The sequence below is a fragment of the Hippocampus comes genome, unplaced genomic scaffold (genome assembly GCF_001891065.2).
Source record: "Hippocampus comes isolate QL1 unplaced genomic scaffold, H_comes_QL1_v1.1 scaffold524, whole genome shotgun sequence".
In the NCBI taxonomy this organism is placed as follows: domain Eukaryota; kingdom Metazoa; phylum Chordata; class Actinopteri; order Syngnathiformes; family Syngnathidae; genus Hippocampus; species Hippocampus comes.
In genome coordinates this window covers 257,443-285,314 of record NW_017805708.1, presented here as the reverse complement: position 1 = coordinate 285,314, position 27,872 = coordinate 257,443, and the positions used below count along the sequence as shown (strand labels likewise).

The 27,872-nt window shown below is 44.0% G+C and overlaps 1 protein-coding gene across 1 annotated transcript in view; it reads left to right on the top strand.

Annotated features, from left to right (window-relative positions):
* Window positions 1–27,872, top strand: part of ryr3 (ryanodine receptor 3) — a 53,349-nt gene that overhangs the window by 794 nt on the left and 24,683 nt on the right. Inside the window, exons 2-42 of the mRNA XM_019883118.1 lie at window positions 3,727–3,846; window positions 5,583–5,687; window positions 7,869–7,943; window positions 8,348–8,426; window positions 8,674–8,786; window positions 10,836–10,935; window positions 11,312–11,405; window positions 11,898–11,972; window positions 12,457–12,613; window positions 13,235–13,399; window positions 14,837–14,958; window positions 15,083–15,263; window positions 15,930–16,065; window positions 16,582–16,677; window positions 16,766–16,884; window positions 17,356–17,489; window positions 17,675–17,916; window positions 18,273–18,465; window positions 18,700–18,916; window positions 19,165–19,269; window positions 19,394–19,497; window positions 19,870–19,953; window positions 20,161–20,320; window positions 20,403–20,547; window positions 20,838–21,043; window positions 21,521–21,695; window positions 21,911–22,119; window positions 22,187–22,350; window positions 22,487–22,535; window positions 22,634–22,794; window positions 22,961–23,123; window positions 23,540–23,626; window positions 23,897–24,123; window positions 24,375–24,587; window positions 24,657–25,257; window positions 25,459–25,659; window positions 26,074–26,176; window positions 26,328–26,462; window positions 27,015–27,288; window positions 27,376–27,490; window positions 27,637–27,769. Coding sequence (XP_019738677.1) covers window positions 3,727–3,846; window positions 5,583–5,687; window positions 7,869–7,943; window positions 8,348–8,426; window positions 8,674–8,786; window positions 10,836–10,935; window positions 11,312–11,405; window positions 11,898–11,972; window positions 12,457–12,613; window positions 13,235–13,399; window positions 14,837–14,958; window positions 15,083–15,263; window positions 15,930–16,065; window positions 16,582–16,677; window positions 16,766–16,884; window positions 17,356–17,489; window positions 17,675–17,916; window positions 18,273–18,465; window positions 18,700–18,916; window positions 19,165–19,269; window positions 19,394–19,497; window positions 19,870–19,953; window positions 20,161–20,320; window positions 20,403–20,547; window positions 20,838–21,043; window positions 21,521–21,695; window positions 21,911–22,119; window positions 22,187–22,350; window positions 22,487–22,535; window positions 22,634–22,794; window positions 22,961–23,123; window positions 23,540–23,626; window positions 23,897–24,123; window positions 24,375–24,587; window positions 24,657–25,257; window positions 25,459–25,659; window positions 26,074–26,176; window positions 26,328–26,462; window positions 27,015–27,288; window positions 27,376–27,490; window positions 27,637–27,769 — 6,337 coding nt within the window. The remainder of the gene's footprint in view (window positions 1–3,726; window positions 3,847–5,582; window positions 5,688–7,868; window positions 7,944–8,347; window positions 8,427–8,673; window positions 8,787–10,835; window positions 10,936–11,311; window positions 11,406–11,897; window positions 11,973–12,456; window positions 12,614–13,234; window positions 13,400–14,836; window positions 14,959–15,082; window positions 15,264–15,929; window positions 16,066–16,581; window positions 16,678–16,765; window positions 16,885–17,355; window positions 17,490–17,674; window positions 17,917–18,272; window positions 18,466–18,699; window positions 18,917–19,164; window positions 19,270–19,393; window positions 19,498–19,869; window positions 19,954–20,160; window positions 20,321–20,402; window positions 20,548–20,837; window positions 21,044–21,520; window positions 21,696–21,910; window positions 22,120–22,186; window positions 22,351–22,486; window positions 22,536–22,633; window positions 22,795–22,960; window positions 23,124–23,539; window positions 23,627–23,896; window positions 24,124–24,374; window positions 24,588–24,656; window positions 25,258–25,458; window positions 25,660–26,073; window positions 26,177–26,327; window positions 26,463–27,014; window positions 27,289–27,375; window positions 27,491–27,636; window positions 27,770–27,872) is intronic.

The window sequence follows — 27,872 nt, the reverse complement described above, 5'->3', positions numbered from 1 at the left end:
TTATTTTCAAAAGCATGTTTTTCACTCAGACAACTACTGGCTATCTTTTTTTGGTCTTTTTTAAATTCAAATCCAAATCAGCCTCTTTTGTCTTCAGCCTTGGCAGAGGTTGTTGAGAGTGCATCACACAGATTTACAATTTGGTCTGGGGATGCACAGTCATTGCTGGGTACTTGTACAATAGGAAGGAAAAATGTGACGAACTCAACCTGTTTTCATTGTTCTAACAGTAAACGAAGCATCATGGACTCGCCTTTAAGGGTTTGAGTCACATTTCCCATACAGTGAGGGAAACAGTGTAAAAAATCCTCAACCTGTTTTCATTGTTCTAACAGTAAACGAAGCATTATGGACTCGCCTTTAAGGGTTTGAGTCACATTTCCTATACAGTGAGGGAAACAGTGTAAAAAATCAATATTGTGTCATATATATTTAAATTAAATACATCACATTTACAGCTGATGTTTATGTAAGAATGTGCACGCATTTTGCCAGTGATGTGCTGACCCGTGTCGCTCGGCCTCTGCTGTCATTGTGGCATCCGTTGCTGGTTCACCCAATGTTTTTTTCATACTAAAGCATTAGTGTCCAGTGAATAACGGGTTACCTCTTGCTTTATTCAGTGCCGCTGACTGAAGCAGAAATAAGAAGATAGCATTGCTGGGAGGTAATGCCTCCTCTTTATGTCCAATTTAGAAAACTCAACCTTGCATTTAACAGTGCAGTAGCATTTTTTCCTCCCTTTTAGAGGAACAAAATGTCCATCCGTGAACAGGTAAGTTCACTTACCTGCTGGGCCAAGTCTACTGCCAAAAATGTGTGATATGTGACTGCTAAATGACATTGCATTTCAAAGTGATGAATTAAAAAAAAAAATGAAACAAACAAAAAGCACACACACACACACATCCTGTGTGGCCTGAAATGAAGAGGTAGCATTTCCTATGAATGCAACTGTCTGGACTTTGATAGCCACAGAATGTTCTCTTCAGTCATCAGTCATCTGTACTGAAGCATTGCGATCCCACTGCCATGACTATCGTTTACACATGCGAGTGGGTGGTGTGAATTTCATCGCGTGTGTGTGTGTGTGTGTGTGTGTGTGTGTGTGTGTGTGTGTGTGTGTGTGTGTGTGTGTGTGTGTGTGTGTGTGTGTGTGTGTGTGTGGTTGTGTGTGCTTTGGGAAGGCCAATTAGCTAAATCACAAGCTCTTTGCTGCAACGGTGGTTCCGCCATCAGGCTGTTTATTAATGAGTAAGTTGTCAGTATCTGTAATAATTGTATGACAGCAGTGCCAACTCACACCTGTCGTAACAATCTCCCTACATCGACACTTTGGTGTCTGGGACAGAGACACTGGTGCAATGTTGCCAGCGGGAAAATGTGGATATGGACTTATTGATTCCAACGCTTTTGACCTTTGCTGCACATGGGGCTCTGTTGTGCTGCTTTTCCGTGAATGGCCATCATGTCAGTGGCAGAGTTGCATTATGAAACAGATATGTTGCTCGAGAGGACCCGGAATCGCTACTGCGCTGATGAATCTGCAGGGCACTACATGTCAAGAAGGGATTGTCCATTGTAGCTGATGCATTTTAGTTTTGTTGCACTGAAGTGAGGAGTTCTAGAAAAGTAGATTTATGCTAAACGTGGTGGGATTTCAGAGCTGCAAGACATCCACCACTCTTTTCACTGGGCAATGATCACGTCACTGTAGTTTTTTTTGGTACTTTTTACAAATGTACTTCTGACGGCTAGTTTCTAAGGGCTCTCACCAAGAATTGTGAAGATGTATTTACTTTTAAGCTACTGCGATGAATAGAAATCAAAGCATGCATTTCTTAGTGGACAAGGAGAACGTCGCTGCCTATTAAATTACTCCATGTGTTTGCTTTAAATGTCCATTAAACTAATCATGTTTCACATCCTTTACGGATCCATCTGATTTATGCACTTGTCTTGCCTCTACATTCTACTGCGCGTGTGCCAGTTTCCTCTCTCACACATCAGACACGTTTACAGACAACAGAAAGGTTTCACTTCCATCCAAGCTCTGCTCTGCAATCTCATGCTCAGTGCGTTTGTGAAATAGATGCTCCGGACCCATATGCGTGGAGACGAAGGCTGGAAATTTCCAATTTGTTGCAGGAACAGCATATAAATCTCTGCAGTAGCTGTTATGCATAGCTGCACCTGAGAATACTTGGGGGCAAAACATGCCTGACTGGTGAAGCTTATTTCTTTTTTTTTTTTGGGGTTAATCTCGAGCTGAGATGCGCGTGGTGCATTATTGATTTTGACCCGGGAGGCAGTGATAACTATCACACCATTTCCTGAGAGTGAATTGATGAAATCAGATGAACAAACAGAAACAGAGACATCATGTACGCAGCAGCATGATTTTTTTTTTTTTTTTTACCAAATATCAACACTAATTGGCAGTGGTCACGGTGGACATGGATGTTTTCACACTTCCTTCTCTGCGGTGGATCCTGTGTGAGCATGCGCAAAGCAAGCAAGTCGAAACAGTAGAGCGGACGGCTCGAACAGAACCACCTTTGGGTGGGCAGCAGCGGCGGCTCACTCGCGGGAGTTCATGGCACTTGCGCAGGGAGTCAAAGGTTCTCGAGTTTCGGTTTTGGTGGATCCATCGGTGCCGCTCATGCCCGCACGCAAACGCACACCTGTCACTGTCTGTTAGGGCGCATGGCAGGTGCTTGTGTGGGTAAGACTGAAAATGAAGAAAGCAAAAGTAAAAATATGCAACACCAGTCCCCGGGTTGTAAAGCACAAATCAAAGTGTTGTTTGATTTGAGTCTTGCTGCAGGGGTCAAACTGGTGGATGACGAGGGGTCAAGTTCCCGCTCTGCACTTGGCGGCTTGATAGAGCTGTCACCTGACCCTCAATTACCTCCAGAGCCCTAAACATAGTCCTGATGCTGTTCATTAGTGATCTAGCAGATGGTCACATTGTTGCTTTGTCTCAGATTCCCCAAATTCTCTGGACAAGCTCGACTTAAGCCTAAAGAGAGGGACAATAACGTTCATGAGGAACGATGGATGATACATTGGCCGTCAATGGCAGCGAATGAGAATGGAAGAAAAGAAGTCGATACATTTTGATGCACCCCCACTAAAATTTGTGGCAAACTGCCAATGCCTACATCTTCATTAACATCAAGTCACAAGTACGTCTACAAGCTGTCTGAACTGACAGAAGTTCAAAAGAACATAACGGATGAATCATTGCAACGTTATCAAATTTAAAAAGTCAATTGTGTGCTTTGCGTGCTACATGGGTGGCAATAATTTCTAATGCAAAAAAAAACCCAAACAATACTGTCAACATCACCCATTTCCAACCTTCTGATAGGGCTGTGCAAGCCTGTATTTAAATCTACTGAATTTTTATTACTTTTGTGAAGAAGTGGGAGGCAGTACCATGGCAACCATCAGCTTCCAACACACATGCACACACTGGCAAACACATGCACGCATACACACAAATCAATATGTGTGTTCCTTTGTTGTACTGTCGAGCTCCCTCCACGCTGACAGATGTTTACCGGTAGTTAGATGGGGTTGAGTAACAGGTTAAAAACTCACTCGGCTTTCATCATAAATATAATGTTTGCACTTTGCTGAAATATGTTGTTGGTTAAGAAGTGCACCTATTGTGACTTATTCCTGATTTGAAAAAAAAAAAAATCTTTCTTCTTCCGGCAGGATGATGAGGTGGTCCTTCAGAGCGTGGCCACCATTCAAAAGGAGCATCGCAAGTTTTGCCTGGCCGCCGAGGGACTTGGGAACCGCTTATGTTACCTCGAACCCACCTCTGAAGCCAAGGTGAGGAATGCAGCAGGTGGCTTCCGCAAGTTTTGTGAAGAAGATGCATTGCTACCAAAAGACATTGAAATGTTTCTGTCACTGTCACGGAGGAACTTTATGGCGTAGTTACAGCTAATGACTTAAGGCAGATCGCCTGCTGGGCGGTTTCAAATGAAAACAAATGGCCATGACTGCGGCGGGTCAGGTTCAGCACACGGATATGGTGCCCCCGGCTTGGCTTGAACACAAGCGACAGTGTTTCATCGGGGGCAACCGTGGATCATGTGCTTGTTTGCTATACTTGCCGGGGCAGCCCCCCCACAGCCACCCTAATCCACAAAACATTGAACCACTGAGCCAATTCGTCATCATACAGAGACGTGTGCGTTTTTAACTGCAAATGTTTTCGCCCTCAACGAAAGATGAAAAACCCGAAACGATCTGTTCGGACGTCCACGTACTGCTTTGGCTGTGTTACTCAAAGCAAATCCCATTTTCAGGAGCAGTGGAGTGGAAGGCAGATTTGCTGGCAGTCTATGAGTTCCTAAATTCAGTTTGAGAACACGAGGCCATGCTTGAGTTCACGTACCCGGAGCCGTTGTCGAATGAGAGGGCAAACACTTTGCAGAGCTCCGGGCCATCTGTCACAAACAACCCGTCCTCTCACCTTGGTACGCGAGGACAATGCTCCAGGCCCCCTCGGGTGTCACATGTGGCTGCGAGATGAAAAGCGGGCTGCCTGCAGCTGCTGACAGAAAATGGCCAAAAAGATGTCCAATTGCGGCTCCACTTTGTCCCTGCGATTCTTGCCAAGTGAATGCGAAAGAAATCATCAGCCTGCATTTCAGACGAAATTCAGCCCGACTTATTTTCCACCGCCAAAGCCTATTTCAATTTCCCTCTCGGATCCACTTACTCAGATGTCCGACTATTACGTGATTTGGGAGTGGCGTCTATTATTTGCCATCATCGGATCAACTTAGAACACGATGACATACACCGCCGATTATTCAAACGAATCACTTTACCCTTTCTCAAGCTTTTTTTCCATTGGGTTTCATCCTTGCTGAACACGAACAAACGAGCTGTTTAAAAGGTCGCTGCAAGCACTTTGCTGCTCCCAGACGACGGAGAGATTGCACTCTAGACTTTTTTTTTTTAAGGCATTGACAAGCTCTGATCGATAAGTTTATTTTTATTTCTTTATTTTTACAAATAGCTCTGGCAGAATTGATGACAACTGCAAGGAAAATCTTTTGTTGAACTCCACTGCAGTGAGGCGCTTAATAGAGTTCAGCAAATGTGGTTGGTGGGCGTATTTAACAGAGCTCTTCATAATCCTCGGCACCTTGCTGGCAACACACCAGGATGCCAATCACTTTATTTATGAGGGCCATTCCTAGCTCTGCAGTTTCTATTAATTAGACTTGGGCCCTCGGTCTCGTATCACTTAATTTAGTAAATGATTTGGCCGCCGGTGCACGTTTGCGCTCATTCAATTCAGTTCAGTGTGATAGATGAGGACGGGGGATTGGAAAAAAAAAGTACACTTCTCTTTCAGCAGATTCTTCAAAGCAAACTTTGCGTTTGTTGAAGCGTCTTGTGCCTCAAAGTTCCCGAAAAGATTTTTTCTTTCAGGGTTCTGCTCACAGAATTGTATCTACAGACTGCTTCTTCAGCTAATGTCCTTTTCCCTCTGTGTCTTCTATACCATCATCTCCCTCCCACACCCCTTCCTCGCCTCCATGCTGCAGTATGTTCCTCCGGACTTGTGCATTTGTAACTTTGTGCTGGAGCAGTCGCTGTCGGTGCGAGCCCTGCAGGAGATGCTGGCTAACACGGGACAGAGCAGCGAAGGGGTGAGTAGTACGTCTCGTGCACACAAACATCCAGAAAAGCCGAAACGGGTGGCCACTTGGGATCAGTAATCTTTGGGATGAAAGAGCTAACTTTCCAGCCGCTATGAGTTATCGTAAATTGGATGACAAATGTGCACACAAAACAGTTTTGATCAAAGTTATTTTTGCTATGAGAGTATTAGGGGAATTTATTACATTGAAAATGCAGAAAGCTTTTGAGGGCATCGGACTGTAACTGAATTCCAAGGAAGACTGTCACTTTTCATTTTCCAGCCTACGTTCTCATATACCTCAAAGAGATATCAGAAGTCACTGATAATGAAAGGCCATTTTGCTTCAGAGGAGGAGTGGGAATCATTCGTGAGCGCTCTGCAGCATCCCTCATTGCAGCTCTGAATTTGTACAAAGCAGAGTTGGCTTTTTTTTTCTTTTGTCGGCTTCTGTCCAGCTCGCTTGGCATGTTTATGAAGTCATCTATCGAGAAGGCAAGATACGCGGAAGCGAGACGGGCTTCCTCTTAACAGTAAAGTCATCCCTCCGGTGGACTGCTTTGGGTCGTAAACCCGTCACATTCTGATATCCAGTCGTGCTTCGAAACACTGGACAGCAGCATTTTGCACGCCATTTAATCCGAATGCAGATTAGAGGTAAATGGATGTCATCAACTTTGTTTGTATCAACTCACTGGATACTTTCTCAAGTAATCCTCGAGCTATGTCAAGAATTCTAAATTTACGACTGTAATAATAATTACTTTACGTTAAGATTGATACCATCTCAGCATCATCGCTCAGCATCGTTGTAGCGGGATAAATCTGCTGTCTTTGTTGAGTCTGGCCTTAAGTGAACTGCCACGCACAACATCCCTTCTTATCTTATTTTTAGTCTAGCCTTGTTGCATTGTTATCGGCCTGGGTAGCTGGATACCTGCCCCGATGCTGGCAGCTCTTCCTTTTGGCCGACAGAACACGATGTTGGCTGCAGTACAAACTCGGGTAGAGAGGCTAATAAATCCCATCTCTTGCTCCTTTCCGCAATTATGTATCCATTTGCCTTTGTTGTTCATATTTGATTGCCGGACTGACTCGCAGCGTTTTTGTTTGTCCGCTACTCGAGTGGGGCGACAATGAAAAACGACTAGGTTGTCCTTCAGTTGGTTTTCCTCTCTGTGTGCATGACAAAAGAACAAGCAAAAGGAAGTGAAGCCCATTTCTAAACATTGAGTGACATTTAGCGTCTAACCATATGATAGGCCACCTATTTTATTTGGTGAGAGACCAAACAGCAACATTATGGAATTCTTTTGGCTTATTTTCCCAAAACGTGCAGCGCATTTGCTTCGTGTCCGGCCTCTCCCTGTGACCATTGAAAAAAAAAAAAAAAAACCAAAAAAAAAAAACCCATCAACCAAAAAAACAAAACAAAGGCGATGCAATTTACACTTCCCTCCTAAATCACTTGAGCAGCCCAGCTTGGGACCAAGCTGTTTAGGATACAGTACACCGAGAGGGTCACCGAAGCAAAGGTCACCATTCTTGGCAATGATGCGTCAGCACAAGAAGCCTGAAATACAGAGTGGCTTGCTGTGCACGTCAAGTCAAATTTATTTATAAAGCCCTTCATCAACCAAAAGTCTCAAAGGGCTTCACATGCCCACAGTTGACAAATATTAACGACATTCCCTGATATTAACACCCAGTAGGGCAAAGAAAAACAAACAAACAAAAAAAAAAAATCTGTTAGTGAACACAGTTAGGATGTAGACTGTTTGACAGTATCCTCTCTTTTTTTCCACCTTCATCTGCCACTAGAGGTTGATTAAAAAGGTAAGCAGAAATTAAATTAATTAACCTCGGCGGTGATGGAAGAAACGCTTATCTTTTAATTCTTTGTTGGCCAGTGTCAATTCCCACTGCGCTTCATCGCATTTGTTCTCGGATTGTATTTGCTGTTTTATATGTGTCGGTTGGTGGTTGTGTCTTTATTTATTGTTTTGATGTATGCTTATTTCTCCTTTTTTGCCAAACATGCCTGCACTTCGAAGAAAGCCATTTGTTGCTCGTTATTCGGTTCAATTCAATGAAAGCCCGAAACGGAAATCCTTCAACATAATTGGATTTAGAGGTTGTGGAAAAAAAAAAGAGGATTGAGATGATACAGCAGTTTTTGATTTCCTGGCAGGCGGGTCAGGGGGGCGGACATCGGACCCTGCTCTATGGTCACGCCATCCTCCTGCGCCACTCCTTCAGTGGCATGGTGAGTACGAATGGAAACTAATAGGTACAATGCAAAATGGGAACAAACGCTTCCACTACAAAGCTGCATGACTCAGCAAGACACAAAATAAATGTTAGATGCATGGAAAATATTAATGAATATCAATTAATCAATTAAACAATATATATTGTTTTTATTGTGGTTGCATTTTGCAGTTGTTTCTGTCAATTCATTTGTTGCACTGCATCATGGTGAGACTAGTTTTTAATATTTAGCCCTGCGAGTATAAAACAATGCAAGCTCTCAGTATGAGGCAGTGCAATTCTGCGCTGCAAATTAAACCAGAATTATAAGCACACTGTAATTAAAACTTTTTTTTTTTTTTTTTGGGCTGACTCTTTTATGTAAAGCAATTTCGATTTTTCCATTGATTTTTGCCCTAGTACCTGACCTGCTTGAAGACATCAAGGTCTCTGACAGACAAGTTGTCATTCGATGTGGGACTACAACAAGATGCAATAGGTACAGTACAACTACCGCTGTATTTTCACTTCGCTCTTAACGCTCCCGCTCAGACGGTTAAGCTTGACCTTAACTGCAACCTTGACACAACAGAACAGCTTCCCCACAAGATGGTTATTTTTAATATTCCCTCATATAGAAAGTTGCCCCATTATGCGGCGTTGCCCAACGGGGCGTCTCATTTCTCAGCTGTCGTACATTCCAGCACCTCTTAATTGCTAATGTGGAAGCTTGTTTGTGTGAACAGGAGAGGCCTGTTGGTGGACCATCCACCCTGCCTCCAAGCAGAGGTCTGAGGGAGAGAAAGTCCGCATCGGAGATGACCTGATCCTCGTCAGCGTGTCAACGGAACGCTACTTGGTCAGTTGACTCCCCCTGCACCATCACACTGATTTCAGTCAATCCATTCAGGACTGAACAGGGGAAGGCAAATAGCAAAAAGGTGGAGTGGAGACGTGCCAAGAGTACAAAATCGAGCGGTGGCGTTTTTGTTGTGGCCATTTAGGCAGGCAAATGGGCTTTTAATGTAAAACTGGCGAATTTCCAGACTTGCATTTCCTCCGCTGGGAAATCTCCCATGGATTTGGCTCGAATGTTTCTTTCGAGGAATGGGGCACTTGAGAAGTTGAAAGCAAAAGTAATCAGAGCGTCATTACCATTCAACGTGCAGTCTTGTAAAGCTTTTGTATCTTAAAAATATGATCTATTTAAGGTAGTGTCTATTGCTTGAAGTTCATTCGATTGATGTTGGATAAATGAAAAACTTAATTTGGAGCGTGGCACATGTTGATATGGCTTATTGGAAGCTCACTGGAAACTCGAATGTTCGTGTTCAGCAAGGATGAATTCCAAAAAGTAGTCTTTTGTGATTGTTTTATTTTATATTTTTTAGGTTTTATTTGACAGCTAGTTGAGATTGTAAACTGTAAACTGTTAGCAATTTTCTTAGGTAGTTAAATAAAGATTGAGTAAATCATTACGAATTACTTTCGATTATGAAATATCAGCCGCCAGGTTTTTTTCCAATTAAAAATTAATCTTTGAGTTACTCTCCGAAGCATAAGGTGGCGCTAATGTGCCTATCAGTTCGTGGATACTGCAATTTAAAGAAAAGAAAAAATAGGAGAAAATCGAGCGCGCACCTGCCCAGGTGGAAATTGAAGCAACGACAGACTTTTCCACGTTTCCTCCCGACGCGGCAGGTGTCAACGTCCCTGGACTTTATGTAAGTTGTAATGCGAAATTTGTTCACTTTTAGTTATTTCTGTTTTAGTTGACGCGTTTTTCTCAAGGGAGTGTAGACCTTAACTTTAGCTGCTCAAGGGTTTGCTTTACGCGATCGCTACAAATATCAAGCCAGCACAGAATGAACGAGTATGATATCTCTTTTGTTAAGAGGTTGGCGAGGGCTTTTTATATTTTTTCGTTTATTACTCTGACTAATGATTGTACGACATCACATGTGATTAAACTCTATTGTCGAAGCCGATTAAATGTTATACTGGACGTGAGTTCAATTATTATGTCGACGTTACCTCGCTGGGCTCCTTTTTTCCGCCCTTGCATTGAAATCGAAATCATGTCGAGCAAATTTGGAGCTTAAAAGTCAACGTTTTTTGTTCCCCTCCGACGTTCATCACTGTTCAGTTAAAACTGTTTCCAATACAATTAAAAATTGAGTTTGCCTCTCATAAAATGGTGTTTGTGTACTTATTTTTAAGACTTGGAGAAAGTTCTGTTAACGTAATGAATTAAGGTTCAAACATTAACATTTATAAGTAACAGAATAATTGAGTTGCTGAAACTGAAAGCTTTCGAGGAACGATATCAAAAAATATAAGTTGGATATAGTCAAAACTTTTAAGTTCAGGAAAGTAGAGTTATTCAACTAGTTATTTAACTAAAAAAAGAGAGGCAATTGATTGCTTCACTTTAAGTTCTGCTAACTTATTCGGGTTTACAGTGCTAGACACAGCCAAAACTGTGTTGCTTGGATGCAATTTGGGGCATGTCGTGAGATGAGGAGTCATTGTTCAGCATGTTCACATTTTGTTGAGCATCCACAAACTTGTTAATCCCACCTGGAGGGAGGCTGGAGCAACTCCAAGTGCGTCTGCGGGAAGGAATTATTGCTGAGAAGGATCTGGGCACTGCTACTCTCGGGAAGCGCTGATGATGCAGTGGTGCTTTTTAGCCAGCAGCCGGCCTAACGCTGTTTGGCAGCACTTGTTGATGGATGCGCAGTCTGCTTTAATATCTTCACAAATCCCAGCGTTGGGAGTTTACCCTTTCTATGACGGGTGTTTGCTGATTTTGTGCGCTTGTCTGAGATTCTGTTGTGCCAGTGTTCCTATTTTACTGGGATGTGGGGCCATTTTGTCTAAAACGCTGTGGCTTCGTTTCTTGCAGCACCTCTCCATCTCGAATAGCAACATTCAAGTGGACGCGTCCTTCATGCAAACCCTGTGGAACGTCCAACCAACCTGTTCCTCAAGCAACATGGCTGTCGGCAAGTTTATGGCATCAGGGCCAACATATTTTTTGATCATGTTGTCCTATGATTAAATGTTGGAAAGAATTGAAAACTGGAATATCTGAGTGCATTCCGTGTCCAAGGTAAGTATAAGAGTCGCTGTTGAAAAAATTCATCCTGTCAACATATTTTATTGAATTTGATAGAACTTTTACTTTTTTAATCCAAACAGAGGTTTCATCAGCAATTTTGCAAAGCTTCTCAAATGTAAAATATGCGCTCCACCAGTATTGATGACTGTATGTTACTTTTTTTTTTCCTTTCTGAAAATTAATTCTGTATTTTTTTTCTCCTTGTTCAGCATATCCATAATCTCAACATCATGAGTCTCATGTTACATTTGTTTCGGTAGGGTATTTGGTTGGTGGTCATGTGATGCGTCTCTGTCGTGGCCATGATGAGAGCTTGACCATCCCTGGAGCAGAAAGGAGTGAGGAGGAGCAGAGGTAATGTTTCACCTTTTAGTTCAGTCCCAAGTTGTCCATACAAGATTTTTTAAAATTTTTTTTAATGGTTCTGTGTAAGACCAATGCGAAAACTGTGACCCAGCAAACCTGCTAAGTGTGCAGTCGAACAAAATGATTATGTCCTGTCTCTGTCATGCGGCAGGGCTTCGCTACTGTCACAAGTCATGAAAATTACACAATGAGAAAGTATAAGTGATCAATGAAGGTGACAACCTGTTTTTATATGATGGAGCTCATGTTTTACTATTCGGCCTACTCTATACTGATGGCCAGAGAGCAAGCGGAGAGATTCATTTTAACGGGTACGAAAAAAAACCCATTGAGAAACAGGACCATCATTAATCCCCTCAAGTGTTTGCAAAGTGCCTTCAACTTGTTTATTTTCTTGTCAGATTCTTGAGGAATGTGCTGCAGTTTTCAATTTCCGTTGTGGCTCAATAACAGAAGCCCTGCACTTCTCTGTGCCCCCAGGATAGTCAACTACGAAGCAGGGAAGGGAGCGTCAAAAGCACGCTCCCTATGGATACTGGAGCCTTTGAGGATCAGGTGGGTTCGAGTTCTGAATCACACACGCATGCATTCAATCAGCCCGACTGAGAGAGCACCCCGACATCAAGAACATCTTTGAAATCTTTAGAGTTGATTTGTCAGTGGGTCTTGTCCTAAATATAGATACAAATTTGCCTGTATTTTGTCTGAGCTGTCACTACCGGTTATTACTCCTCCAGAGGACTGTTTATATCTCTTTCAATATTTTCATCCCTTCCTCCACCTGCCCGCCACGCAATTTGCCTCAAATCCATGTCGTCTGGCAATTCTCACCGAGGTCACCTGTCGCGCTTGTGTTCTGTTTGCATGTGCATCCTTTCAGTCGTCCTTTTTGGCTCCGAAGGGATTTTCGCAAGTGAACACGACACTGCCTTTTCTAATGCCAACTCTCGTGCTCAATAAGCATGCTGAATAAGAGGGAGCGGCCGGTGTAATATTGATGTCTATAAACATAAAAGCTTGTCCTGGATGCTGCGTTCAGCTGGAGCGGAAGCCACATTCGCTGGGGACAGGGCTTCCGACTACGCCATCTCTCCACCGGCCATTACCTGGCACTGACTGAGGACCGGGGACTGGTCCTGCAGGACAGGGAGAGGTCCGACACCACGGCCACCTCCTTTTGCTTCAGGCCCTCCAAGGTCAGTGCAAAGTCACCATACGACATTTGCACAATTTAGACACCGCTTTCACAACTGCTGAGCAGACAACACTTCAACTTGCCTCATGGTAATTGGCTGACTTAACAGCCTTTTACCATTAGTGGGTCAGGACAAATCCGCCTCCTTATCTAAATAAAAATCCATATGAGAAAGAAATTGGTTGATATGCGCGGAAGTTAACAAGACTTCGTGGATATTGGGCTTTTCATGTCTTTACTCCCCTTTTCCCACACTCCCTCGGGGGGCGAGGCAGTTCTTCTAAAATAAAGTTGCCCTTCTAGATCATACCATGAGAACAAATCCAATTAAAAAAAAAAAAAAAAAAACGTTTGTTTCAATGAAATTCAAACTTATGCGTTCTACTTTCATCACATCCAAAGGTCAGTCTCTTTCTGTGTCCAGCCTTGTTTTATTGAATGCGGCACTTTCCCCTTTCCCTTGGGGAGAAAGGTCGCCAAGCTCACAGAGGCCTGTAATGGCATCACAGTTTAGAGGCTCAATCCTCAAATGGTCATCCTATACATACAACTACTGCGTCGGTATACTTGATGTAAGATTATCACATGAGCTGGTGTGTACGTGTCTGTCACATTAAAACAGGAAAAAAGCGAGTCGGGCCCAAAGAGAGACATTGACGGCATGGGTGTGCCAGAGATCAAATATGGCGATTCTGTCTGCTTCATCATGCACGTGGCAACTGGACTGTGGCTGTCCTATCAAGCGCCTGATGCCAAATCATCTCGTCTTGGACCCATGAAAAGAAGGGTAAAACTGGCTTTAATTTACACTGCACCGAATTCTAAATGCTCTTGCATATGCAGTCTAGAATTGGTTCAAGTTGCATATGGTGGAACCGTTCCAACTCCAACACCCTTTAGGTTGTCCAAATGGGATTTGACCCCACTCTCCTAAAAAAAGGATGAATTATTGTTACTCGTTATCAAAGGTTTGATGAATCAATTTTATTGTTCTTATTACTGTAGTTAACTTCCTTTTACACTTGGGATCTCCGATGTCAATTACCATTACAGTACTGTTGGTCATTGAGACAGAGTTGCATATTGTTATAAAGAGTAGTTGTCTTGTTTTAACTGTAACTTGAGCAAATGTAAGTTTTGGCCGGTAACTTCATTATTATTTTATTAATAGTTGCATTTCTGTGGGGATTTTTTTTCCCCTACTGCGATTAAACTGGAGCTGCTGAACTTGAGTGACCCTTGTGCACAGTGTCACATAACTACTCCGAGAGTGCGCTGACATTACATCTTGCATCTGTCTTCGCTGCCTGATTGCTCCCTGCTCTCGATGCAGCTATGCACATTGAAACATCACACGCTGTCAAGCTAACGAGTGACTGGATATCCCAAATTATACTCCGATGCTAATGTTATTTCTATAGTCCACCCCACTTTTCACAACGAAGCGCACTGGCCACCAACAAGACTCATGCTCACTAGACTCTCACCTGACAAGACAGCAACTTGGTTAAAAAGTTAGAACAGGCTCCACTGTGTTTTGGCAGTTAGTTAGTGCAACACGAGGAATGCTGGTGATCGCTGGGCACCGACCCAGGAACATCACACACCTCCGTAGCTGTTGCCTGGTGGTCCCTGTAGCCTCGGCACCATGCCGAGGCAGCTGACATGGTGGCAGTGGGGGTTGAGGGAAACTACTGTCAATTTACACCAACCTATCCCTGCTTTTGATCCTGGTGTTTGATTTCAGCGAGTCAAGCTCGAGCCCCACCCATAGGCATGAACATCCAGAGAATGCACACCTCTAAAAAGGCCTGACAACTGCAAATATTACCGCGTGCTAATGAATTGCATGTATACTTACTATGCTATGCAAAAGCGCCTGGATAGTCTTGGTGATGTGTGAAAATACACGTGTAACAAGTGCCGCTGATATGACACATTCAGTACACACAACAGCGTGGCTTCGCAAAAAGAGTGCTGATGGCTTAACTAGCCTGCCAACAGTCTAGATTTATCTTAACTGTTGTGCATTTTGTTCTAAAAAAGGGATTTGCCAATTCTCAGCGCTGTCAAAAGTAAAGCCAATATGCAATATTGGTCCAGATTTTAGCAAGGACCATGAAGTAGACAGACATTATTTGCTTTAGTTGGTCACATAAAATAATTGGGCCCAGAGTTTCGGCACCTGTTGAGATTCTAAACCTTTGATTCTTTCCTACCACAGGCCTGTCTGCATTCTGAGGGCCACATGGATGACGGCTTGACTCTCCAGCGCTGTCAGCATGAAGAGTCTCAAGCGGCTCGCAACATCCGTAATACAACGTTCCTCTTCACCAACTTTATCAAGTAAGATGAATAAAAAGGCTTTCTGAGAGATTGACGACCTGCAGTAGACCCCTCGGTGCTCAAACTCATGACCAACGGCACAAAGGTGCACAGTTTCTTCTGTACTCTTGGGACTTTTCTTCAGGGCCTTGGACAGCACCGCCACAGGCGTGTCCATGGAGGTGGCCGGCTACGTCCAGGAGGTGCTACAGATGCTGAATGACCTGATCGAGTACTTCAAGCAGCCTGACTCGGAGCTGGAACATGAAGAGAAGCAATGTCTCCTGCGATCGCTCATCAAACGTCAAGACCTCTTCAAAGAGGAGGTGAACAAGAACCCGGTGGAGCTTGACTCGATTATGCAGCGTGTCATGCAACATTGATGTTGCTCGGTTGACTGATTGCAGGGGCACTCGGGGGGCATAACTTCAGCTAAACCTTTCAAGTGACCTTAAGAGTACCAAACATGAGGCCTGGATTCAAACGTCTAAACCTCAGACTGTGAAGCGAATCTGCTAACCATTCGACACTGTGCCATGAGATACAAAACTAAAAAGTCATTTTTATTTGAGTAACAGTGAAGTATATGGCTGAAAGTGTTTCCAAATGTCAGGAGTAACTTAAAATGTCGTCAGAAACATAAATAATCAAGGACACAGACCTGAAAACTGAAAAGTCTGCTTGAAAAAAGTGAGAAAGTATTTGTACTTCCCAGCAGTGAATGTGCAGGTGTACCTAATGAGGTGTACAGTGAGTAGATAGAGTATGTGCATTAGTGGTGAGCGTTCTTCAGTGTCAGGATTATGGCCTGTCCAAAAATCAGGAGTACATTATAATTTCCATCAGCACACAATGATGCCCCTCGTTGCTATGTCCACAATATTTTTGGGCTCCATTCCAAAGTTTGATTTGATGCCAAAAAGGACAGTAATTAAAGCAAAGCAAATTTTATTATGGATGCATCATGGTTATGGTCGTGCTTTTGTTCCCAGGGCATGCTGGCCCTCCTGTCAAAATGCATCGACCGGATGAACCTGTACAATAGCGCCGCCCACTTTGGGGAGATGGCTGGGGAAGAGGCCGGGGCAGCGTGGAAGGACATCCTCAACCTCCTCTACGAGCTCCTTGGTAAACGGACCCGAGTGATGGATCTCTAGGCATCATCAGCTGTCAACCCCAGCTAGACATGCATAATTCATCATCCTCTGGCGCGTTGCGCCTCCATCCTTTTAACTTTTCACACGCTCACTTTTTTTTTTTTTTTTATGTTCCCTGTTTCCCTTTCCCCTTGCTTCCTGGACAGAATGTGTGGCATTTAGGTCACCACCATGAGTATCCCTCGTCATCCTTATGAGACAGTCTGTTGCATTTTGAGGCAAATTACGAGCCTCTGCCAAAGTGGCAGCCTTCACAGGTGCTGATGTTAGCCTCCTCTCATGGGGCTCCGTTATGAGTTGTGAATGCTAACTGTGTAACCCTGAGACGTTCTTCTTTGGACAACTCTGTCTTGGCTTATTTGTTTTGCTGTCATCAACAGCTTCCCACCCGCAGCTCTCCTTGACTGCCCTTGCATTCAACACCAAGGCCTCGTCGTTTTGCACCCGCACACAAATATACAAATATTTATTTTATTTTTTTACTCAGCTGCACTTATTCGTGGGAACAGAAACAACTGCACCCAGTTTTCTCGCAACTTGGACTGGTTGGTCAGCAAACTGGAAAGGCTCGAGTCATCATCAGGTAAAAAAGCTTTTTTTTTTTTTTCCCCCCTCCATAGATTATCAAAGAAATAGTGTCACACAGATACAACCGTGTCATTTCTTTTCAGGCATCCTGGAAGTTCTACACTGTGTCTTGATTGAAAGTCCGGAGGCTTTGAACATCATCCAGAGAGGACACATCAAATCTATCATCTCTTTGCTGTGCAAACATGGACGCAACCACAAGGTGTCAAGCCACTGCATCTTACTCCCCCCAATTTTTTTTTGTTTTTTTTTTTGTTTGTTTTTTTAGGAATGCAAGCTCACCCCATCAAATTTGACAGTAAATCCTACAACTGAGCCTTTAATTCCCTTGGCTTTTGCTCACCGCCTTGTGACAATAAGAACACTAAACCCAGTACAAAGACAATTCAGCCAGAGAAACAGTTCATGTGTTACTTTATTGAACAAGTTAAATCCAATAGTTCAAGGACGGTCGAATCAGGATTGACTGCACCCCTGGTGTTTTTATTTTATTCTCTTTTCATCTTGTCTAAAGTGCAGGAGCGGAACCTTTTTGAGGACATGAATCTTCACACAATGACAAAAAAAACTTATTAACAAGCCCATTTAAATCTTTTGGCTATGACCTAAAATGAAGTTCATTTGTGGTAATTATTTATACTGCATTATTGCATTGATTGTCTTCCTCTGTCAGATTCTAGACGTCTTGTGCTCCCTTTGTGTATGTAATGGCGTGGCTGTGAGAGCCAATCAAAATCTGATATGTGACAACCTGCTTCCCAAAAGGGACCTGCTTCTTCAGACCCGACTAGTCAACGATGTTCATAGGTATGTCATGGAAATCGGTTCTATTTTTAAATCTAGTGCTTGAACCTGTTTGAGAGGCTTGAATGTTTGTCAGTGTTTGTTTCAAAACACAACACTTTTTAGAATAACAACCAGTCATAGAATAACCATGTGTCCCAGTGCCAATATTGATCACAAAATAATTACATCTGTTTTTTCACTTCTAGCATGAGGCCAAACATCTTTTTGGGTGTGGCTGAAGGCTCTGCCCAATACAAAAAGTGGTATTTCGAGCTGGTGGTCGATCAGGTGGACCACTTTGTAACGGCTGAATCGACTCACCTGAGGGTAGGCTGGGCTAACACAAAAGGCTATGCCCCGTATCCTGGTGGAGGCGAGGGCTGGGGAGGCAACGGCGTTGGCGACGATCTCTACTCTTACAGCTTTGATGGTCTTCACCTGTGGTCAGGTGGGACTCTTCACTGGCTGAACCTACATGAGACAAATGCATGCATTTATTGTCGTGTAAACTTTAAAACAAAAGTACTTTCAAGGGTTTACTCATGTGTTTCGCATCCAGAAAGGGCCTGCAGACCCACCGGATTAAAGAACACAATTAAGAGGGCAGACCACGCTTTACATTTATATTATGATGACTATTTTACAATGCAGTTGGTATTTAATTTTGCTTTTTTGAGAGCTGGAACCTATTAATGGCATTTCAATTCATTCCAATGGGGAAAATTGATTTGAAATATTCACAATGACTACTGTCTAAACACCCATTTCTCCTCCTCTGTGTGTATCTACCATTTTCATTTTCAGGTCGCATCCCGCGGGCGGTGGCCTCTATTAACCAGCACCTACTAACTTCAGACGACGTGGTTAGCTGCTGTCTGGATTTGGGCTCCCCCAGCATGTCCTTCCGGATCAACGGTCAACCCGTTCAGGGAATGTTTGAAGACTTCAACACAGATGGATTCTTCTTCCCCGTCATCAGCTTCTCTGCCGGTGTCAAGTATGTTTCACTGGAAATTAACCAAAAGATGGCCATGCGGGTGAAGTTTTCCTATCCATTGGGGCCTCATTACATCATAGCAGATGTGTGTTAAGTGCTGTTTACTGAAGTTGATTTGAATGAGAAAATTGCAACTCCCAAACATTTAGTGGGGACAAAAACCAGAAGTGAAGGGGCCCCTTGTATTTTCTCGCCGAATATCACATCGTTTTTTGTCACCTATTGCTTCATCAGGGTGCGTTTCTTGTTGGGTGGACGACATGGAGATTTTAAGTTCCTGCCCCCCTCTGGTTACTCTCCGTGCTATGAGGCACTGCTGCCAAAGGAGAAGATGTACGTGGAGCCTGTGAAAGAGCACAAGAGGGATCACGATGGGGTCCAAGACCTGTTGGGAACGACCCAGTTTCTCTCCCAGGCCTCCTTCATTCCCACTCCGGTTGACACCAGCCAGGTGAGGGGACTTCTATGGTCTCCATGCATTCAATCCCAATAGTGCTGGTTCAGGATGTTCAAGATGTACTCAGTTGTTTTGAGAAGGTTCAAAATTGCCCGGTTTGTGGAAAATACTGCCTTAACCATCAACATTTGCAACGGCTAAAAATAATGTCCCAATCGGAATGTCGGGAAAAAGATAAAACAATACCGAGCTACTATTTTTATCATCTCGCCCAACCATCTGTTCCTTTTCTACCCGTGCAGATTGTTCTTCCGCCTCACATGGACAACATCCGGGACAAGCTGGCAGAAAACATTCACGAACTGTGGGGGATGAATAAGATCGAGCTAGGATGGACGTATGGCAAGGTACGCCTGCCGCATGGTGTCATATTTAATACAATGCATGTACTTTACAGTAAATATATTGGTCTTGACCTAAAATGCAACATTTTCTGACCAATACTAGGATTAACTTTTTTTTTTCTTTCAGATTCGGGATGACAACAAGAGGCAGCACCCATGCCTTGTTGATTTTGCCAAGCTGCCTGAAACAGAACGGAACTACAATCTGCAAATGTCCAGTGAAACACTTAAGTAAGACCCTTCCTCAATTCATAAAGGCCACTGTCATCAAATGTTGTGCAGAGAATAAAAACAAGGCTTCAGATGAGTGAATTCCAGTATTGATCCTCAAGAAACTGTTGCCCCTCAAGATGATCCGTGCCAAGTGTTGGCTCCTCTCACACTAGAACATTTGTAAAAATTGTCTGGTTTTTCCTGCCGGTCGATCATCACATCCATAACCATTCGAGGAGAATTGTTTTCTAATGAGCTGTAGCAAAAGTTTAGATGATAGATTAGATGAAATTGGCAAATGCACAGTAAGAATAATGGCTGTTGGTCCAGTGGTTGTCATTTTTATACACTCACTTTCATCTATTCGATTTGATATTACCTTATTCGCAGGACCCTCGTGGCTCTTGGATGTCATGTTGCCCAGGTCAATATTCATGCTGAGGACGATCTGAAGAAAATCAAACTTCCCAAAGAGTAAGTTTGTGTTTTTCCACATGTAAATACTTGGTAGTCCGGAATTAAGAACAAAGCACACCATATGTAAAACGGAGCAGACAGAGACAACCCATGCATACTCCACAGAAGAAGCCCTCAGTTGAGATTCGAACCCCGAACCTCAGAACTGCCCACTACCTCAACAATGCTAACAGAAAAAAAAATTGAATGATGTTTTGTTTCCAGTTACATGATGTCCAACGGATATAAACCTGCTCCTCTGGACCTTTCCGACGTGAAGCTGACTGCACGTCAGGAGGTTCTTGTTGAAAAGCTAGCAGAGAATGCACACAATGTATGGGCCAAAGACAGAATTAAACAGGGGTGGACCTATGGAATCCAGCAGGTAGCAATCTGTTTCCATCTCATTCTGCTGGCTTGACAGTGAATGACTGGTCAACTTACTACTAATTGTTTGTTTGTGGCAGGATTTAAAGAACAGGCGTAATCCTCGCCTGGTGCCATATGCTTTACTCGACGAGCGCACGAAGAAGTCGAATAGAGACAGTCTAAGGGAGGCCGTCAGGACGATGGTTGGCTATGGATATGACATCGACCCTCCAGACCAGGAGAGTAAGAAACGATGACGGACTACCAAAAATTAATAAGCCAATGCACATAAAATGCGTTTTTTTAAACAAAGAAAAAAAAAGCGTCAGCACGCAGCATATGCAGTCATACAATACAATACATGATGATTTATATATTGAGATAGTCACCGAATATTGAGTTATTTTTGCCAATATTTCTGTCTTTTCCGTACTGATTGTGAAAACAATTTAAATCTTGACAGTTTTTTTTTTTTTTATTAATGTACCAGTACCCATCGTGCTTACGCGGGTTCATTGATTGATTTCTCCCAGCTGTCCACGTGACGGACAATCAGAGGATTGAGACTCTGCGATTCTTCCGGGTGGAGCAAACGTACGCGGTGAAAAGGGGAAAGTGGTACTTTGAGTTTGAGGCCCTGAGCGGAGGCGATATGAGGGTTGGCTGGGCGAGGCCAGGCTGCAGACCTGATGTGGAACTGGGAACAGATGACCAGGCCTTCGTCTTTGATGGATACAGGGTAAACCACATGATGCACATTCTCAACCATCAATTTGGAGATGATTTGAGTTACTCCAAATCATCCGTCCATGCCAGCTACAAATAGTGATAGACGGAACGATTAAATGCTCGTCCACAAAATGTCAGAAGCTAAAATTGACTTGCTTATCCACCCGTTGCTATTCGTACAACAACATAATAGCTATTCAACTCAAACATAATAAAAAAGATGTTACATTAAAACGGGCCTATATTTCACACCGAGTACATTTGTGAGGGGGTTGAGATGAGGCCATTTCAATAGCCTCAGTACTTTTTTTTTTTTTTTTTTTTTTTTTTATGTGTGCATAAAGTTTTCTCATATAAAATAAAGGTTAGGGAATTACCACTTCCCATCCTATCACTAACAGTACAACGGCTCACTTCGATTCCAATTTCATGACGTACCACGTTTAAGATTGCAACAAAATGCTGCACTTTCGTTTCTTTTCTCAAGGCTCGGCGCTTACATGCCGGGAGCCGCTACTTTGGGCACCTGTGGAAAAGAGGAGACGTAGTCGGCTGCATGATCAACATGCAGGATAAATCGATTATTTTCACCCTGAACGGCGAGCTTCTGATCACCAACAAAGGCTCAGAGCTTTGCTTCACTGACTTTGAGGCAGAAGATGGTGAGAGCTCCACACGTCATCCAACATCTGTTAATGGCGTACTTACACAAATATTAACTTTTAAACACGGTCCACACAGCATAACAGAATTTAATCATAGAACAAGCGATGACGTCATCACTTGATTTACATTGTGTTTTTCAGGGAGGTTTTCAAATTGTTCGAATGGATGCGTACTGCAGATTAACTGGTAAACAATCGCCCTCCCTCCCCAGGTTTTATCCCAGTGTGTAGTGTGGGCATGTCTCAGGTTGGACGCATGAACCTTGGGAAGGATGCCAGCACCTTCAAATACTACACCATGTGCGGCCTTCAGGAAGGCTTTGAGCCCTTCGCGGTCAACATGAACAGAGAAATCACCATGTGGTTTAGCAAACGCCTGGCAACTTTTGTCAACGTACCGCAGGGTCACAGGGATATCGAGGTCATTTGTCAAGCAACGTTGGCTTTTGAGTATGCGTTCTCTCTTCCTCAATTTGGCCTGCCCTCAGGTGACGAGGATTGACGGGACAGTGGACAGCCCACCCTGCCTAAAGGTCACCCACAAGACTTTTGGCACCCAGAACAGCAACAATGAAATGATCTACTGCCGACTGAGCATGCCCGTGGAGTTCTTCCCTGCAGACATGTTACTTGACGAATCGTTTCCACTAAGGTCAGACATTTTTGCTGGATTCGAAGTGCAAATTGGATTTGATTTGTTTTTTCTCTCCGGCAATGATAGATATGATCCCGTTGTTTTTAGCTGGTGCTGATTTGCTCCGCCAGCTTAAATAATTTTTTCTTTGCAGTCATCCTCCAAAATCAGATGGGGCGACAGACTACGGGAGGATCACAACTGTAAATGAAGCCACACCGTATTTTTATCCAAATTACTGTATTAACGGTTAACCGATGTAAAGTCGTTTCATCTTTTCTGCGGGGTGTGCTCTTGACAGTACTACCACTCCGTGCGAGTGTTTGCCGGGCAGGACCCCGCGTCTGTGTGGGTGGGCTGGGTGACGCCGGACTATCATTACTATTCAAAGAACTTCAGCCTCACCAACACGAGAACAGTCACTGTTACCTTGGGAGACGAGAGGGGTCGGGTCCATGAGAGGCAAGTACCGTTTTTTTTTTTAAGATGTTACTTTGGCTCCAGAATTCTCGATCAACAAAACCTTTCATCTATTAAAACGGCGAGTTTATAGCCTTTCCACATATAGATGGAGACAAATGGTAGTTGTCCGCCCTCTCAGCACTCTTTTTCTTCCGATCGACATTAGTGTCCAGAGAAGTAACTGCTATATGGTTTGCGGAGCGGAGGCAATCGGCCCTTCTTCATCCAGCCGCTCCAACTCTGACGTGGAGATTGGCTGCCTGTTGGACCTGGCTACTGGCCTTGTTTCCTTCACTGCAAACGGCAAGGAGCTGTCTACCACTTATCAGGTAAATAAGAGGCGAGCAGGACCATACAAAGCTCTCTTACCCTATTTTTGGCAGTATATCGTATGTTTTATTCCGACGCAACTGTTTGATTGTTTTAGCGATTCAATCACTGTATTCATTTGAAAAAACAAGGTTTCCGCTGGTTATTGCGCTCAGCTCCAAAACAATCAACTTGCCGGTGCCGGGCCACATTAGTATTCAACAAACATTCAAGCCATTTGTCTTTCCTAAAGGGAAACAAGTTTGCACTGGAGTAAATTACTTCTGAAGATGAATTCTGTGTTTTCCATTGCACCCCAACTCTCGTCGCACCTCACTCTCATGTTTCAGCTGGTTAATATGCTGAAGCCTGCCTTTATAGATATATGTGCATATGTTGAGAATTTTCCATTCTCTGAAGGCCCTCTTATTTCCAGGTGGAGCCAAGTACCAAGCTGTTTCCTGCTGTGTTTGTACGGCCCACCTGTGTAAACCTTTTTCAATTTGAATTTGTCAAGATTAAGGTTTGTATCTCATTGTGAATAAGTTTACAGCTACGAAATAAGTGCTTGTTCTGTATGTTATACTTACTGTCGAGTTGAACTTCACATCGCAGTCGCCACGTGACTGAATGTGCTTGTGAGGTCGCTCTTTTCCCGTGAACTTCACAGTTGATAAAATGACTACATCGCATAAATACAGTCCTCCTTCAAATATTCTTGATGATTGTCATTGCTTGGATGGAAATCCCTGACTGTGGTATTCATTCCTCTCCTTGTGTCCCGTATTCCCAGGACGCCATGCCAATCTCCTCGGCTATATTTAAAAGTGAGCACAGGAACCCGGTGCCTCAATGCCCTCCACGACTGAACGTGCAGACCATCGTGGCAGTGCTCTGGAGCCGCATGCCAAACACTTTCCTCAGCGTGGAGACTGCTCGAGTCAGCGAGAGACACGGATGGGTTGTCCAGTGCTTGGAACCGCTGCAGATGATGGCTGTACATATACCCGAGGAAAATAGGTGGGGTGAAATCAAATATTCGAATACGGCGACCACCGTGCAACCTGTTACGCTGCCCGTAAACAGACCACGTATCCGACTTCTTTGTCATCAGTCTTCCTTGTCCACCTCTCGCAGTGTTTTCTGACAGTGGGGTATTGTTTCATCAAATCTCGTTCAATATCCCACTTCGCTGTATGCACCAGCAGATCATTTGTTATAGCTCAGAGGTGCTGCCTCACAGCCAAAATATTTTGTCTTGCTTCTTTCAGATGTTTGGACATCTTGGAGTTATCAGAACACGAAGACTTAAGGAAGTTCCATTATCACACTCTCAAGCTGTACTGTGCCCTCTGTGCCCTCGGTAACACTCGTGTAGCGCATGCCCTCTGCAGCCACTTGGACCAGTCGCAGCTCCTCTACACCATCGACAATCAGTATCTCTCTGGCATGCTAAGGGAAGGCTTCTACAATGTCCTCATCAGGTTGGTTAACCGATGAGCCTAATGTGCGATCCCTTGAATGGCACCGTTGAGTGTTACTCTTGTTTCCAGCATCCATCTTGAAACGGCGAAAGAGGCTCGCCTCATGATGAACAATGAGTTCATCATCCCCGTGACGGACGAGACGCGCTCCATCAAGCTGTTCCCCGATGAAAGCAAAAAGCACTCTCTCCCTGGCGTAAGCCTGAGCACATCCCTGAAGCCTCGGGTCAACTTCTCCCCCGCCTGTATCATCAGCATCAAGCGCCAGCAGTATCTCCACAGTCCCCAGATCCCCTTGGGCATCCTAAAAGAGAAGGCCATCAACATGCTTAGTGAGGCCGTGCAGGGTGGCGGCATCCATATCAGAGACCCTGTGGGCGGGAGTGTGGAGTACCAATTTGTGCCCATCCTCAAGCTGATCGGAACACTGTTGATCATGGGAGTCTTGAACAGCGAGGAAGTGAGGCTGATTCTCCTCCTGATCGATCCCAATGTGTTTGGGGAGGTCGAGGAGGCCAAGGTGGAGGAAGGGGCTGTTACCCGGAAGACAGAAGAGGTGAGCACGAGTGCAGAAAAGTCCACCGAGGCGGGAGAAGAGGAGACGAAGGAGAATAAGGCCTCAGTCCGCGGTCTTCTGGAGAAGTCTTTGCCGGAGTCTGTCAAACGGCAGGTGAGATGCGCGATCAACTAAATGTGCACTTAAATTTGACATTAGCTGCAACCTACCCTAGCTGACTTGAGGCGAGAGGCAAGATACACCCTTGACTGCCACCCAGAATTACATTTTCCAATTGAAATTGGTCGGATGGACCTTCAGGGTTTGTTCAGCTCTGGCGATGTCAAGTTTGAAAACAACTTCCTTTGTTTTTAGATGTGTGAACTGCTGCATTACTTCTGTGACTGCGAGCTGAAGCAACGTATCGAAGCCATTGTCTCCTTCTCGGACAACTTTGTGTCCAAGCTGCAGCACAACCAGAAATTCCGCTACAATGAGCTGATGCTGGCGCTCAACCTGTCCGCTGCCATCACGGCCAAGAAGACCAAAGAGTTCCGCTCACCTCCCCAAGAACAGGTAACGACTCAGCTAATTTCCATCAATGTCATTGCCTGTTTTGTTCCTGGGAGAATTTCAGTCAACTTCACAAGAATCCAAACAGTTTTTTTTTTTTTTTTTTTTTTTCTATTTATCGCAAGACTTCATTTGTATTCCCAAACACCATCTTGGGCATGTAAGACTAAATTGCATTTGGTGAGCTGACTGAAATGAAAGTCTGCACTGCTGGAATAGTAAACTGCTCTCAGTCCCCAAACATTATATGCTGAGTAGATTACATTCAGGTAGACTAGAAGCAGTACATCTTTTAATAAAAGGAACGCTCAACTTAGAGGTACACAACAAGAGTGACATGTGGTCATGGCTGGTCTACAAATATTGATACCGCCTTCTGAATGAATTGCTCAAGGGTCCCTTTTGTGTTTCCTATAGATCAACATCCTGTTGAACTTCACCGCAGGCGACGACTGCCCCTGTCCTGAAGACCTGCAGGAGGAACTCAAGGCCTTCCACGAAGAACTGCAACTGCACTGCGGTGAGTCCACCTCATGGAATGGTGACAGCTTATGTGGCGTGTCCACACTGACGATAGATAAATTGTGCATGCCTTTTAGAATCAAATAAACACTACACATTCTGTACCTTTAAATTTGGACCATCTGACTGAAATGGGTCTCCCCTTGCAGGAATCCCAGTTGAGGAAGATGAGGACGAGCAGGACACATCGATTAAAGGCCGACTCCTGGCCTTGCTGTACAAAATCAAAGGTCCGCCACAAAAGATGGAGGAGGAACCTGAAGAGAAAGAGCAGGCTTCCCCTAGTGAGTCATTCTTTAGTTTAAACTTGAATGTAGCAGATGGCTACAGGTGACTATATTTAGACGGACAATGGTTAAGCGAGTTTTAAAAGGAAGGGTGTTGCCAGATAGTTCCAATCTTCATTCCTCTGCTCAAAGCAATTTTGATGTTCTGTTCTGCATAAAAGAGTAATGGACATTTGGCGTAAGGCAGACGCCTACACCTTTTAATGCCAGACGCTCACTTGTACTGTGAATGATTGAAAGTTTCAAAAGTGGCAAGATGTGATTGAGATTGACTCAATGACCTCGTTTACCGTTTTGAAATTTGGAACCGACTCTGCTGAATTGTTAAATTGCCGTGCTCTCCTTGCAGTCTATTAACTCCACATCAATCAGAGCACAATGTGATGGTGCCGATTTGGCTCTCGGTGACAGCCATTTATATGATTCACTCATCATTGTCTTTTGGGGACTGAATACTTTCGATTCAAAACACTGGGCTGCTCACAGTCAAGAGTTCTTCCTGGCTTTGACTCCTGTGAAATTGTATTCTCCCTCCTTTTCTCTCCTCAGCCAATCTAAAGGAGCTGATCTCCCAAACTATAACCACCTGGGCCCAGGAGACGCACATGCAGGATCCTGAGCTGGTCCGAGTGATGTTCAGCCTGCTCAGGAGGCAGTTCGACGGCATCGGGGAACTGCTTCGGGCCATGAAGAAGTCTTACACCATCAGTGCCGCTTCTGTGCAGGATGCTATCAACCTGCTGGCCTCACTGGGTCAAATCAGGTCTCTGCTGTCTGTCCGCATGGGCATTGAGGAGGAAAAGCTCATGATTGATGGACTGGGGTAGGATGATGTTTCCAGACTCAATATGCAGTGTTTTGTGTGGACAGAATGACCTACCCCAACAAATGATCTGTTCCGTGTCTTTAGGAACATTATGAACAATAAGGTTTTCTACCAGCATCCAAACCTCATGAGAGTGCTGGGCATGCACGAGACTGTCATGCAGGTCATGGTCAATGTGCTAGGAGGAGACAAGTCTCAGGTTGGTTTTCACTCAAATAAAGTAAACATGCTAGTGGCAGTTCATTCATCAACTTGGGACTTTTTTTTTTTTTTTTTTTTTTTAAACCTTCCAGATTGTTCCCATACATAGCCTTAATATTGGCTATCTTTCTTCTTCATCCACAGGAAATTGCCTTCCCCAAGATGGTTGCGAGCTGCTGTCGCTTTTTGTGCTATTTCTGTCGTATTAGCCGCCAGAACCAGAAAGCCATGTTTGACCACCTCAGCTACCTGCTGGAGAACAGCAGTGTTGGTTTGGGTATGTCGTGATGAATGGACAGATATGTTGGAATGGTTTGTGTATTGGGGCAGATATGATGATCATCATTATTTCGAGATATGAGAAAACAGCTCGCTCTGGC